The 15,007-nt window shown below is 35.5% G+C and overlaps 1 protein-coding gene across 1 annotated transcript in view; it reads left to right on the forward strand.

Annotated features, from left to right (window-relative positions):
* Positions 1 to 14,073, forward strand: part of Trhde (thyrotropin releasing hormone degrading enzyme) — a 346,217-nt gene extending 332,144 nt beyond the window's left edge. Inside the window, exons 16-19 of the mRNA XM_090328261.1 lie at positions 4,955 to 5,122; positions 6,104 to 6,244; positions 7,991 to 8,072; positions 13,809 to 14,073. Of these exons, the coding sequence (XP_090184387.1) occupies positions 4,955 to 5,122; positions 6,104 to 6,244; positions 7,991 to 8,072; positions 13,809 to 13,952 (535 nt within the window). The 3' untranslated portion in view covers positions 13,953 to 14,073. The remainder of the gene's footprint in view (positions 1 to 4,954; positions 5,123 to 6,103; positions 6,245 to 7,990; positions 8,073 to 13,808) is intronic.
* Positions 14,074 to 15,007: the final 934 nt, after the last annotated feature.

A 15,007-nucleotide genomic window follows, 5' to 3' on the forward strand; every position in this document is an offset into this window, starting at 1 on the left:
GTTTGCCAGTGGCACTTTGTAATCTCAGTCCCAACTAAGATAGTTATCATAGGTTTCAAACTCAGTAAAACAAACAAAACTTCCTGAAATAATGCACAACTTTATCATTCTACCTACTTAATTTTCAAACATCCACCTCTAAATCATTGTCTTTAGCCACTTTCTTCTCACAAGATAATTATGTTTAAAGATGTCACTGAATTATAACAATAAATTTTTTCCTAGTAAGATCCTGAACTTCTGTTTTAAAAACTATTATCATGGACCGGGAGTTTGGCCTAGTGGTTAAAGTGCTTGCCTAGCATGCATGAAGATCCGGGTTCGATTCCTCGGTACCACATATAGAAAAAAACCGGAAGTGGTGCGGAGGCTCAAGTGGTAGAGCTCTAGCCTTGAGAAAGTCCAAGGACAGTGCTCAGGCCCTGAGCTCAAGACCCAGGACTGGCAAAAAAACAAAAAACAAAAAACAAAAAACCCCAAAAAACCCTATTATCTTACCAATGTACTCTTAAACATACTATTTCGAATGGAAATGGAATAAAAGCCAAAGAGCAAGATACACTGATTAGGTGATGATTTCTGCAATGTTGATGCCCTAAGAAAGATGAAGGCACTTCATCTTCTGCTTAAGCTTTGCCCTTCTTATCTTGAAAGTCAGTAGGAGTGATTGGCTCTCTGTCCAGACATGAGTACCACACCTGCAGAAAAACGAGCACAGCATTCCTTCCTAGTTTTTTTTTTTTAAATCCATAAGAAGATTTACTTTGGATACAGCAGTTGAAAGGGAATGACAGTGGGGATATTCACGTCTTCATAAACAAATTTTCATATTCATTTAGAGTGGCCTCTCTCTCTATTCCTGATAGTAAATGTCTCCCAGGATTCATTCATACTGTTCATAACTATGGGTTCTATGAGTTTTTCAGCTCATGCTTTACAAACAAATGAACTTTTTCATTTGTTCCTAATGATTTGGGTTTATATAGAGATCTTAAACTGTCCCCAGAGCAATCCTTTTGCTAAAATGTTATTAGAACATCTTTACAAATTTAGCAGCAAAAGGGAGTTTCATTAACAATGGAAGTCACTGGGAATTGAGAGCTCTTGGCAAAAGCAGTGCTTACCAATCTTATTTTCACTGATGAGTAAAAAGTATTCTCATGAACTGTACATTGATTCTTTATCTAGTGGCTAGGTAAAGAAGATGAAGAATTGATGAGATGGGAAGAGATGATAGAATAAGCCTCAGTTCTAGCTGAGTTCCCCCAAGGGGCCACATGTACCTATGCAATTATACATAGTGTCTGCTCATTGAACCATTTTTTTTTGCCTAAGATTTTAGGGATTTGTGCTTGAGATTTAGGATTCTTTTTCAATGCACCATCAATAAGCTCAGATTATATATATTAATATCTGTGTAACTTGTTTTCATATTAGTCCAGTGTTATGCACAGATGGCTGACTACGGACAACACTAAAACTTGACTTGTAGTTCTTGTAAAGCATATCCAAATCATGCGTTCTCTTGGTTTGTAACTCGAAGCACAGGTGCACATCCTTCTCCTAATCCTTGTCTACAAGAGCCTGGCCAGGATACATATGTTAGATTTCTTCAAGGTGTTTGTCACCTCACTACAACATTATTGCTGAATATCCTTTCAAGATTTCTTCTTATTGCTCTGTGTGGCTAGGTTGCCCTATAAAAGCTTCTTATATCTTTGTCCTTTTCAGTTATGGAAAGGTTGTGGATTAGCAAGTATCAATTCAGTACTGATGAACACAATGTATATTGGAAATTCAATCTTGTCAATATGAAGTATTTCTCAAAGATGACTTACTATGAATTTCTAAATTCTTCTGTGATTAACTAGAGATAAGATTCTCACAGGCTTTCCTGTCCAGGAGAGTATCAAACCATGATCCTCACATCTCAGTTTCCTGAGTAGTTTAGGATTACAGGCATGAGCTACTGGTTGCCTACTTAAATGGTTATTTTAAAAAGGGATTAGAGATGACATCTCTGGCCAGTTCAAATCTCAGAGAAACATTGACTGGATGCATTGTTATTGCTGTGCAGTTCATCACTCAAATCTTGGGCTTGATCATGAAATTCTCTGAAAGGACATACCAACTCAGGTATGATGTCATCAAGATTGTGGAACAGAAGGTGGTAAACACTTCTCTATAAATACACCATTTATCAAGATTTATCATAGCACATGATTCATGAAGCATCTGTATTACTGTACTATTGGCAAGTGTAAAATAAGTAATGTGGCAGTAATTCTCATTAGATACTTTGTTGAAAATGAACTTTACAATTTGTGGGAGAGGAGGGCAAAGGGGAAAAACTGATTGAAAATGAGGAAAGAGGCGATGCTATTCAAAAGGAAATGTACTCATTACCTTTTGTTACTGTAATGCTTCTGTACATCACCATTGCAGTACAAATATGGAAAGAAAAAAAGCCGGTTAGGGGAATTTGAATGCACATTCGTTAGACTCTCTACCCATGTTATACTATCACATCATGAGAATGATGCTCCCTAAGTGTTTTCTTCTTTTAGCAAAAAAAGGTTGATCCATGAATACAGGAAACCAACTGTTCACAGGAATCTTCTTAGATGGATACCTTTTATCTTGTCTCCTTAAGAGCTTTATGGGCTTTGGCACAGTCTGTCTGCCAGTCAAAAAGTAGAGATGATAACTTGAACTCTTGACCCATAGATTATCCCTTTGCTCCTTATGGAGTAAACAGATAAAACAAAATCTCTTCCACCTGTGAAGAAGGAAAACCTTTGATTCAAATACTATTGTACTCTTTACTGTAATATTTGGGAAGGGGGAAAGGCTCAACGTCTTTCATAGCTGTTGATTTAGAAAAAGATTAGATATGGTACCTTACCTATTGTGGTTAATCTGTGAGATTATGTTGTGTCTAGTAGGAATGAGTACTTTCTTTAAAATGTAGTGACAGTGTTTCCCCCAGTGAATTCAGAGGGACCTGTGATAAATGTGCCAACAACCATTGGGACAAATGTTTTGTTGTGTTCTATTGTAGGGCAGGAGTCAAATTTTATTTAAATGGATGAGTAAAGGATTCATATCCCTTTGTTTGATTATTCTCTAAAATCTTTTTGTTTCTCTTATAACAAATCCAACAAAATTCACAATATACTTCTCGTATAATGGCATAAAAATAGAAGTGTCTATTTACAAAATAACAATTCTTCATGTAATTTTCTTCTAGGGAAAAGGAAGACCCCAAAAGAATATAGATGTAGTATTTCTAAAGAGCCCTGAATTTTGAATGATAGCTCTTATTATTCTGTACATATCTAAAATACCCTGCTTGGAATTCTTTCATTGTTCTTTTTTCAGATACTCCTTTAAACACAGTTAACCATCCAGGCTTAAATAATTAGATAGCATTATTTCTTCCTGCTTGTTAAAGAAGATACTGTATACTCAGAAATACTGAAATTGTAAATGAGAAAATTTACAATAGATTACTGATTCAGCAAAAATGCTGAAATATACTTTAGGCACATTTTATTTTCAATATTTGTTCAGAGAAATACCCCAAAAATCAGAAAATATGGTATACATCCTAGAAGTTAAAGGAATAATACTCAGTGAAAGACACTGGTGAATTTGACTATGGTGAAATTTATAATTTATTAAGAGCAAAGACTGATACTCTTTCCTACTCTAATATTTCATTTGGAGGCAAAGTGAATTTTAATCTGTTTCAATGGGTGTTTTATGAACATAGGGAAATTACTTTCTTGTGATTTGCTACTTTTATTCTATTATCTACCTACCATCTAGTTGTTTTTAAATAACATTTTGGTTTCCAACATTTGAAGAGTTGTTTGGGAGGAAAAGACTTTGCAGGACTGTCTCAAAGTAACTTATGCCTATAGCCCAGCTACTTGGGGAGGCAGAGTTCAAGAGCATAATAGTTGGTGGTCATTCCAGGAGTCAATAAAGAGATCCAATTTCAACTAGCAAGTTGAGATGAATCAGACATGCGTCACTGCTATGCAGAAGTGTAAACAGAAGAATAAAACATATAATGTTCTATCAAAAAAATAAAGCAAAAAAGGCTGGATGTGACTCAAGTGGTAGAGTTCAATCTAGTAGACAAGACACCATGAATTAACAACCTATACTTCCAAAAAATGTTTAAGAACTTTAAAGAAAGTGATTTTGCTTTATTCAAAGTAATTAGTCTTCCTCCAAGTGTTTCTCCTGTGTATCATTGTTTTTTCTTATTGTCAGGATAATGTATAGAGGGGACACAGTTGCATTCATCAGGTAATAGGTGCATTACTTCTCACATATTGATACCCCTTCTCATGTTTCTCTCCCTCCACCCCCTTCCAATCACCTTGGTTTTTCCCCCTTCCCTTTCATATTTCAAATAAACAAATAACCATATACACAACATACCAGGTAACAAAGTCAGATATAGTAACAATATGAGATTAACCATAAGGGCAAAACAGAGAAGAGAAATAACATATCACATTAAGAACAATCACACAAAATAAAGCTCTTGTTTTCATATTTCTGTGACATTCTTGAATCCATCAATTATCATAGCAAAACTGTGGATAATAAATCTATTTATGTTAATGAAAAACCCAAAACATCTGTCTTTTATTATTTCTTTGAAGATTCTGTTGTTTGTTTAAATGTGACTCCAAGGATGGAAACAAAATTTGTTTTCAAAACTTCCTTTTTAATAAAAGACATTGTTTTCATTCATCCAGTATTTATTATATGTGAATATTATTAAAATATAGTATTATTCCTCCTGTTCAAGTAAAATCTGATTAGCAAACCATTGTTTGAAAGAATCGATTTTAGCAAAAAAAAAATATGTGCCATTATTTTCACTGCTCTGAAGCTTGTAGTTAACAGAAAGCCCCATGGGTTGCTTCTTTAGAATCCCACTAAACGTTAGAGACATTGTCTACTGTACTGGTGTGTCATTGCTGGATGAGGATGTTTGGGAGTTCATATGGATGAAATTCCACTCTACCACTGCGGTTTCTGAAAAGAAGATATTGCTGGAAGCTTTAACCTGCAGTGATGACAGGAATTTATTGAATAGGTAGGTCAATTAATTTGTAGTCTATTTTGGTGGAAGTATGTTCATCAAAATTCTCTGAGATTGCCTTTTTTCCCCCTTGAATATATAGTAAGCATTGTAAAATATATAAGGAAGTATATCAAGAAAAATGGCAAGCTGGAAGTGGTGCTGTGGCTCAAGTGGTAGAATGATAGCCTTGAGCTGAAGAGCTAAGGGACAGTGCCAACTACTGACAGAAAGGAAGGAAGGAAGGAAGGAAGGAAGGAAGGAAGGAAGGAAGGAAGGAAGGAAGGGAGGGAGGGAGGGAGGGAGGGAGGGAGGGAGGGAGGGAGGGAAAGAAAGAAAGAAAAAAAGATAAAAAAGAAGGCAAACCAATATTTTTATTGACTTGAGAGATTACCATTAGTGACGATATAAAAAAATACATGAGTATGAAAATATTTCATGATAAAAAGAACCACTATGTTCAAGCACTGGCTCAAGACTGTAATACTGGCTACTCAGGAGGCTGAGATCTGAGAATTGTGGTTCAAATCCAGCTCAGGAAAGGACTTGAGTCTCTTAATTTTGATTATCCACCAGAAAACTGGAAGTGGCTCTGTGGCTCAAGTGATAGAGAGGTAGCTTTGAGCAAGAAAGCCCAGGGACAACTACCAAGCCCTGAGTTCAAGCCACAATATCAAAACCAACCAGCCAATGAAGCAAACAACAACAAAAAAATAATGTGAAGAATTTTAAGGGTGACTTGCTGTTATTAGATCAGAATTTTAATTTGCCCAACCGTCAGATACATTTAGAGTTTAATGACTGTAGTTAAGCACTATGAATTGAGTCTTCCACAATTTAGGAACAGAAATTGTTCTCTTAATTGATGCATATTAGAAAACCTTTTTTTACCACAATCTTTTGAGAAATATAACAACAATATCATGCAATATTAGAAAGATTAGAAACATATTTATGTATAAAAATAAACATTCTCCCCAAATTTCTTCTCTCCAGGCTTCTCAATCTCTCACTCAATTCAGAGGTAGTATTGGATCAGGATGCCATTGATGTCATAATCCATGTGGCCCGAAATCCACATGGTCGAGACCTTGCCTGGAAGTTCTTCAGAGATAAATGGAAGATATTAAATACCAGGTAGGAATAGAAAATCAATCATTCCTACTCTAGTGAGTATATCAGAGCTGATATATGAGTGACAGAGACCCATATTGTCTGTCAGAGTTAAGATTCAAATATCAGAACTAGATTTTAACACAGTCATCCAATAGTGCCAATATCAGTGGTACCAACCATTGAAAGTCAGAATTATTTTCACAATTCTATAGCCTGACTCATGTATGAAAGATTGATAAGCTTAATTAATTATACCTAGAAGTGTGGAGAGAGCACAAAGGTTAAAAGCACATTTTTTTTTGGAAAATTCATCCAACCACCCAAAGCTGAGGAATTTTATTATTAAATTCCTTTACCCTATACTTGTCAAAGAGAAATGATTTATTAATCATATACAAATGACATAACAAGAAAATTTAATCCTGTAAAATGCTGTGAATTCTTGTTAAGTATAAATGTTATAAAAAAAAACACTCAAATAAAACTATGACAGTATAAGCAAAAACAATTGACCTTCCCTTATTGAAAGGGTTATTTTCTTTCCTGGATAATAATGTTCTTTTGTAAAAACAGACTGATTGCCAAGAGTCATTTATATTGTTATTGAATACCTGTGTGTTTGCTTTCATTAAGTCAGCTTTTTTTGGTATAATAATCCAATCTTAGATTGACAATAAATCATGTAAGTCATCTAGTTTGACCTCTGAATTTATGGAATTTAGAAAACTAAGCTCTCTAGAATCTAAATTACTACACTTCCTATATATCATGACAACATTGGCTAACCTCTTACAATGATGGCTGGACCTCCCAAAAACATATTTTAGTGTGCTCCTCCTGGTTCTGCAAGTATGAAAACTTGTCAAGATTTCCTTCAGCACAACAGATATTGAGATAAAATGAGAACTGTTTCCATTTGCTGATTCACATTCTTTCCTTTATGTCATAACTTGTGTAAATTATAATTTAACCTATGAGAATTATGAAATCCAAATCAAGAGCTATATATTTTGTGCCCATATGAAAAATACAATAATATGGTGGAGAACATTTTCTGAGAAATTTAGTTCAATTTCTAAGAATAAAATAAAATACCAATGTCCATTATAATAGATAGCTAGACTCCAGAATCTGTGATTTATTGACTATACAGGAATACAGGAAGACATTGTATTCATTCCTCTTTTGGATGTTTTAGAGTTTTAAAAATTGCAAGTTTTATGGCCGGGAGTTTAGCCTAATGGTAGAGTACTTGCTTAGCATGCATGAAGACCCAGATTCGATTCCTCCTTACCACATACATAGAAAAAAAAAGCCGGAAGTGGTGCTGTGACTCAAGTGGTAAAGCTCTAGCCTTGAGGAAAGCCCAAGGACCGTGCTCAGGCCCTGAGTTCAAGCCCCAGGACTAGCAATATATAAAAAAATTGCAAGTTGTACAGTATTTTTTTCTCAAGCCTTGGTCTAGATATAGAACAGTACTTTCTACATCTAATTGTAGAGACTCCACTGTTTGAAAATGTGGCTACATTTTAAATTTCTTCAAAATGCAATGTGTTAAATCAGGTAGAATATGCTTATACACTCTGACTGCACATACTACTTTGTACTTCTCTTACTCTGTAGATAAATCTTGAATGCTCAGAGATCTAATCTCTCACAGCCCTGGTCAAATGGACCTTTTTTGAGAGATTCTAAAAAATTCTTATTGTAACTTTCCTAAATGACTGCATGTATTGACACTAAAATATTTTTCTTTCATCTTTTGAGGTATGGAGAAGCATTATTTATGAATTCCAAACTTATCAGTGGAGTTACAGAATTTCTCAATACTGAAGGAGAACTTAAAGAGGTAAATATATTGAGTTGTAATATTTTTATAAACAAGCAATTATATGTTTGCTCAACCATTTCTTTCATCGATTTCATTCTCTTTTTTTTTTCTACACAGAAAGACACACCTCCATGTCAAAGACATTTTGGAAATGATTAAGGTTTTTCGTTTTTGTAGAAGCATTTCTAATACATTAAATATTGACTAATGAGAAAAGTGTGAATGAAATGATCTCCAAAATTGGAGAACCAAAAATCTACTCCAGACATATTAAATGCAATCACAAAGCTCAGATAATTTGATATAGCAAGTATATACTCCCTTAGTCAGCAGTCATATCAATGATTCCTTAACTAGAAAGACAACCATATTTGGTTTTAGGGTGCTAAGTGTAAGTCTTTGCTTTGTGGTCAACCCTATAGAACAACAGAAACATAATAGTATCAGCCTACTAAGTGCTGTATAGACTGTGAAATGAGATGTGTGTAGGCAAATATATTTGGCATTCCACATCAAAATTCAATTTGTTTAAATGAACTTACTTGTCTCAGCCATAAGTGAATCTTCTTAAGGCAAGCACACTTGATATTTTAAGGGACTTGGGTATGAAACGCCATTTTCCCTCAAGTTTATTTCAGTGGAAATATTAACCAAATGAATATCTTTCCCAATTAATTCTGAAATTTATTAGAAAGGAAAGTGAAGTGGGGACAGTTAAGCAAGTAGGAAAAAAGAACCAAACAATGACCCCTTTAATTGATTAGAGTGATGGGGAATGGCCTTTAAGGTGAGGGCCAGACAAATAAATAAAGGAAAAGTGAACAAATACAGTCATGATACTCAATTTACATATGTAAAAAGTAGAATCAGGTAAATTGAGGAGATGGATGGGGTTGGGTTAGATGGGGAAGAAATATGAAAAGTATGACATTGATCAGGATGCATTGTACCAATCAAGTAATATATTGAATAGCAACTCCTTTGTCCACCTGCTTAAAGACAATTTAAAAATGAGTGGAGCTTCAAGCCTTGTCCTCTGCTATTCTTCATTGTAACAATATACAATGCAACTATTTGTCATTGAGAATTTTGGTTTTCAGATTTCATTCATGGGATGCATGTTTCTATGACCGAGAGCTATACTGAGGTACTGGGGTACATTACCCCTAGAAACATTCACTCTGGCACCTCTTTAATGTCTTCTGCCACCCCATTGGTCTGAGATCATCCCATATACAAACTTGGATCCTATCACACTGGCAGCTGAGCTAAGCGAAGGTTCTGATTGTAAAGATTTCAAATTCAGTGTTTGTCCCTGCTATGTGTGCTACCAGCCTTGAAGCATTTCGCTGTGAAATCCCAGAATTTATTTTTTATTTTTTATTTTACTTTTTTAATGTAAAAGAAGCTAAATGAAAAGGACTTGTTCATATCCATAAGAAACAGAATGCAAAAGCAGTTATATTAATGTTTGTTTCTAATTTTCTCTGTATTTAAATGAAGTAGTAGTAATGTTAAGAGTTTATACTCAATAATGGGGGAATGAAAGCTTCATTTAGTCATAATCTGGGCCTGTATTTAAGGGAATGGAGAAATGAAATCTCCTTTCCTACCCCTCCCCCCTTCCCTCCTTTTTCTTTCCTCCCACTCCTGTTTCTCCTTTCTCTTCTTTTCCTGTTCTTTCTTCTTTGTTTCTTTTTTGTTTTCTTGTTTCCTCTTCCATATTTTCCTGGATTAGAAAATACCTAGACCGTGAGAAAACTTCTTTTATATGGATATTTAAATGCCTTTTTAAAAATCATACATTGACCATCTGTTTTACATGTTTCACTTATATATTTAATGATATACTGGAGTTAATTGCCATATTTGATGTACCAAGGTGCCCCTAGTATGAAAGATATATTTTCAAACCTGAAAGTAAATTGTGGCTTTCATTCTATTATCTTCAAAGCCAATAACTTCACAATGCAGCATTCAGTGACTGAATGATGAATCCTTCACTGGAGTTACTTGCTCTGACTTCTAGTTTTAAATGTTTCAGCTGGAGGCTATTTATACTTTTATCAATTTACCCTTGACTGCAAGACCAAGGAACACTATTTTTCAGATGTATTAATTTTGTAAACAAATTTTTTAAATAATAACTTGTGCACTCTCCATAATGCTTGTAGAGGTCCCTAACTCAAGCAGCATCAGCATCTTTACAAATTCTGAAAATCCATTTGATGCTGCACTGATCCTTATTATCTGTAGGGGAATTAACTAAAAAATAATTACATTGTTCTAGTATTGTGTCCCCCAAAGTGTGTCGTAGTGCTGAAACCAGATTTCTCCTTTAAGGACATGACTATAGCCATTTATACAATGCAACTTCTCAATGGGTGGAATCCATCACTTCCTAGGGGTAGGCTACTGGAGGTACCACCTCCAAGAATCTCAGAGGCATTTGGCATTTTTCCACACTCATGTTCACTAAGCAAACTGCTCATCTATTCCTCCTGCCTATATCATGGCAATCCTGCTTGCTTTTCTGTTACCCTTTTCTTATAAGATGTAAATCAATATTGGAAGACATGGCTATCAGAGAAAGACAATAACTATCTTTTTCTAGAGTTCTTAAGATTATTCTATGCTTTACAATTTTCTCCAAAATATTATTTTATATTGAGGTCTTGAGTACTCTGTAAGAGCCTCTTAAAAATATTAAATGGGGTGGCGGGAGTTTGGCCTAGTGGTAGAGTGCTTGCCTAGCATGTACGAAGACCTGGATTCGATTGCTTGGTACCACATACATAGAAAAAATCTGAAGTGGTGCTGTGGCATAAGTGGTAGAGATCTAGCCTTGAGAAAGCCCGAGGGCAGTGCCCTGAATTCAACCCCCAAGAATGGCAAAAATAATGCTAAATGTTTTCAGTATGAATTCACACAGTTGTCTGAGCGTTTTATGGGAAGAAAATTAGAGGTTGCCAATAGTGCTGACATTTCTCCTATGTGTTGTTTCATAAAAATGTCTGAAGTTGCAGTTTCTTTTTTGAAGTGAAACATGGTATGGCTGGCTATTTTGGAAACACAATAAGAAAAGATAACTACCACAGCAAAAAAAAAGTCTACCAAAGAGCTGAAGAAATGCACAGACCAGAATATTACATATCTTTCTTCTGTCTAAGCTCTCTTCTGCAAGGTAGTGAAGTCACACACCAGGACTCATGAGAGAGCTACACTCTCTTGGATAGTGTTTGTGTTCAGAGCTGTGAGGAAATAAAGATTATAAGATCAGTGTAGAGCAACTTTAGAATGTGGGTAGGATGCTTTTGGATGAATTAGGTCCCTGATTCACCCCAGACTTTCTGAGCACTCAGGGAGATATTTAGTGCACTAAATTCATTTAGGGAATGAATCACTAGAAACCTACCAATTATAATGTGCTCTGACAAGATAACTGACCTATCATCTTCATATAATACTAATATTATATTCAGATACACAGTTTACCTTGAAAGAGAAGTTAAGGGCTTTGCTTTGATGTGTTCTAGCTGATTTCATAAAAAAAAAAATCAGAGTGTAATGTATCATCTGCTGCTTTACGGCTGTAGATTAATTCAAATCACCTAGTACAAGTGTACGATTGTGTTAATCAGGTGAAGTTTCAAATGAAGATATAACTTCGGTTGTTATATTAGCTCTGTGTGTTTATGGGTGTATATATCCATGTAGCCATCAATACGATACGTCATTGTCGTACAGTGGGTATCTTTTTTCATATATTTTTTATTGTAATTAATAGAAGGGTTACATTATATTTGCCAGATAGAAGGTGCATTCATTCACATACATTGATACCCTCTTACAAGTGTGTTATGAAAAAGCACAGTGATTTTGGACCAAGCCTGGAGATAGTATAATCCTTTGCCTGAGCAAACAGGAGGCCTTGTAGGAAAGTAGGTGATAAACTATGAATGCCTACAAGTAGCTTGCCATTAAAGAAACATAGTTGTAAACCAAGTGTTTATGCACTCCAATCTAATTTGGAAAGGTAAAATGAATTGCATTTTACACACCCTCCACCCATTCTCTCAAGTTGATCTTGATGCACCGAGTTTCCTTCCTGGCTTTCTTCCGTGTGCTACCCACCCAATGATGAATTACACGGCACACTAATTGCTCCACATAGTGCTTCTGTTTTGCAAGTTGATTTTTCACATTTGTCTATTATCATTACAATTGTTGGTTGTTTACCAATTTAAGACCTATCAAACAAGAAGAAAAACTGCAGGATTTAATCTTGAAGCAAATTCCCTATTATTCCCAGAGCATGGAAACTCTCTAAAATCTCTTATCAGTAAATGTTATAAAAATGCACTTAAAAGTTCCAACTTGAATGTTCAAGTTTTCTAGATCAAAATAAGGCTATATTTCTCTTTCATTTTTTTAATAAATGGAGTGACTAGAATGATTGGAAGGAACTGATCTGTTTTCTCACCACCCAATAAGTTTTGGCCATCCTTTCACATCTAATTAAGTGTCAAGCTTATGGAGAATAATTTTCTGTTTACCAATAAAGGTGAACTTTAATCCTTGTATTCGGTTTGTCAAGATTTTCGTACAGTAGATGTGTCTTGCAAGTAGAATTAGCTTCTTTTATAATTTTATGAAGAAATTAAATTGGTATCTTTTATTAACTATTAATGAAACAAGAAGCTAAACATCAAATCATTTAAACGGTAATGTATACCTTTCTCCATGGCATTTGAGAACAATTATCCCACCATCATTGGACACAACCTGTTTATTTTGTTTTATGATCAAACTTGCGCCACAATAGTAGATTGCCTTCCAATCGGGTCATGAAACCAAGCTTGTTTTGTCCATTGAGAAGCAAGTCAGTCGGTGTGATGATGAGTAAAGGAGAAAGAAGTTACTCATAAGGTGACCAAGTGTGAAGAGATAAGAGAACAAGTTACAACTCTGCCTCTCTGGAGATAGATAAGAGTGCAGTGGTACTTGTTATATAAAGAAGGCAATTGATTTAAGATAGAAGAAAGGGTGATTGGAAGTGAAGCAGTAAATGGTCTTCATAGTTATCACAGGATGTTGGTGTTGATATGATCTGAGAGTAGAGTGCTTGCTTCTTTGCTACCAGAAATTAACCCATGGAGCTCTTACTCAGGCCCAAATGCATAGTTGGTAGTTTTTTGTCTGTCTGTTTGTTTGTTTTTTGGTCTGGTGGTACTTGAACTCTGGGCTTGGGCCCCGTCCCTGAGGCTCTTCAGCTCAAGGGTAGCACCACTTTGAGCTATAGCACCACTTCCCATTTTCTGGTGGTTAATTGGTATTTTCATACCTTGGCTGGCTTTGAACCATGATCCTCAGATCTCAGCCTCCTGAGTAGCTAGGATTATAGGTATGAGCCACAGGTACCCAGATACTTGGTAGTCTTAGTAAAAATGACCTTCAAGACCCTGAAACACAACCATCATTATCCTGTTGAACTCCTCTTAAGCGTTAGGTACTTCATGATGAATCCAGAATAGTATATTTCTCAGCTGTTTAAGGACCCAAAGAAGTGATTTTTTTGGTGTTAACTAAAAAGCAAATAACTAAAAGCAAGTGAAGTTGGATGGCTTTTTTCCCGCAGGTTTTTCCCTTCCTTGTAATTGTCGCAGTTAGTTTCAAATAGATTCTTGTTCCTCGATGCTGCACTCGAGTTTGTTTTAAGGCATGAAGATTTACCATTTTGAATTCTATTTCCAGCTGAAAAACTTCATGAAGAGCTACGATGGGGTGGCGGCTGCTTCTTTCTCACGAGCTGTGGAGACTGTGGAAGCCAATGTACGCTGGAAAATGCTTTATCAAGATGAGCTTTTCCAGTGGCTAGGAAAAGCAATGCGACATTAATATGCCTCAGAAAGTGAACTTGGAATTTTGTGAGAAGGACCTGCTTTGTGTGGAATGAGGAAAATGCCCCAATTTTCAGCGTTAACATGTGGGAGGATTCTTTTATTTTTTTTGGGGGGGGGGTGGAGGTGGATTTTGTGTCATTCGTTCTGTTTTGTTTCTTGACTGTTTTTGTTTTTGTTTTTGTAAAGAATCTCCTGTGTGTGAACCCAGCTCTGGTTCCTTCCACTGTACATTCCCTACTTTACAGGACCAAATATGGTAGTGGTGCATGTTGATGTTGAGGTCTGTTTGGGAAAAAAAAATTTAACATATTCAGAATATTCTGTGCATGGCTGTATGGTCCTGCCCGTGTTCCAGCATGCTTATTTAAAAATGTCCAATGTTGTATGTGAATCTATGTTACATCCAGTATGGGCATTATGCAAAAGCACAAAGATTATCTATGACAATCGGTGTTGCAACGAAAAGTAAACCTTTGAAAGGGAATTCTATCTTCAATCATGGACAATCAGAGTGATAAAGTAGCCCTTAAAGTGATCAGTATCATTTGTTTCAGCACTGGGATTGTCTGGCAGTGATGACTGTGTGGCTAACTCATTTTCTTTGAGTTAAAGCTGTGTACACATTAGAAGGGCATATAGAGTGTATGCATATGTATATGTACATAAGGAAATCTCATATGTATATAATATGTTGTACACTGCACCTGTGCAAAGAGTCTCTTCGGATCAAAGAAAACTTATCTCTTTTTTTATAAATGTATGGACATTTGGAAAGGCTTAAAAGAATTCGTCTCAACATTTATCTTTCCTTTCCTGTCTAAATTCCTCAGCTGGTTTTTCATCTACTTGAACGTGAAGATGAATTCTAGCAAAAATTTATATGTAAACAGATCACTCTTCTAATCCTCACCGGTCAGTGGCAGCCTTGCATATAGATTCTGTCGTCCCATGCATTTCCTCTTGCATAAATGAATTTTGTGAACTTATAATCATCAGCACTGAGAACGTGTTTATTCTGTTTTCATCTTGTTTGTCCACTTTTGGCTGTTG

The sequence above is a fragment of the Megascapheus bottae genome, chromosome 2 (assembly GCF_031878675.1).
Source record: "Megascapheus bottae isolate mThoBot1 chromosome 2, mThoBot2.hap1, whole genome shotgun sequence".
In the NCBI taxonomy this organism is placed as follows: domain Eukaryota; kingdom Metazoa; phylum Chordata; class Mammalia; order Rodentia; family Geomyidae; genus Megascapheus; species Megascapheus bottae.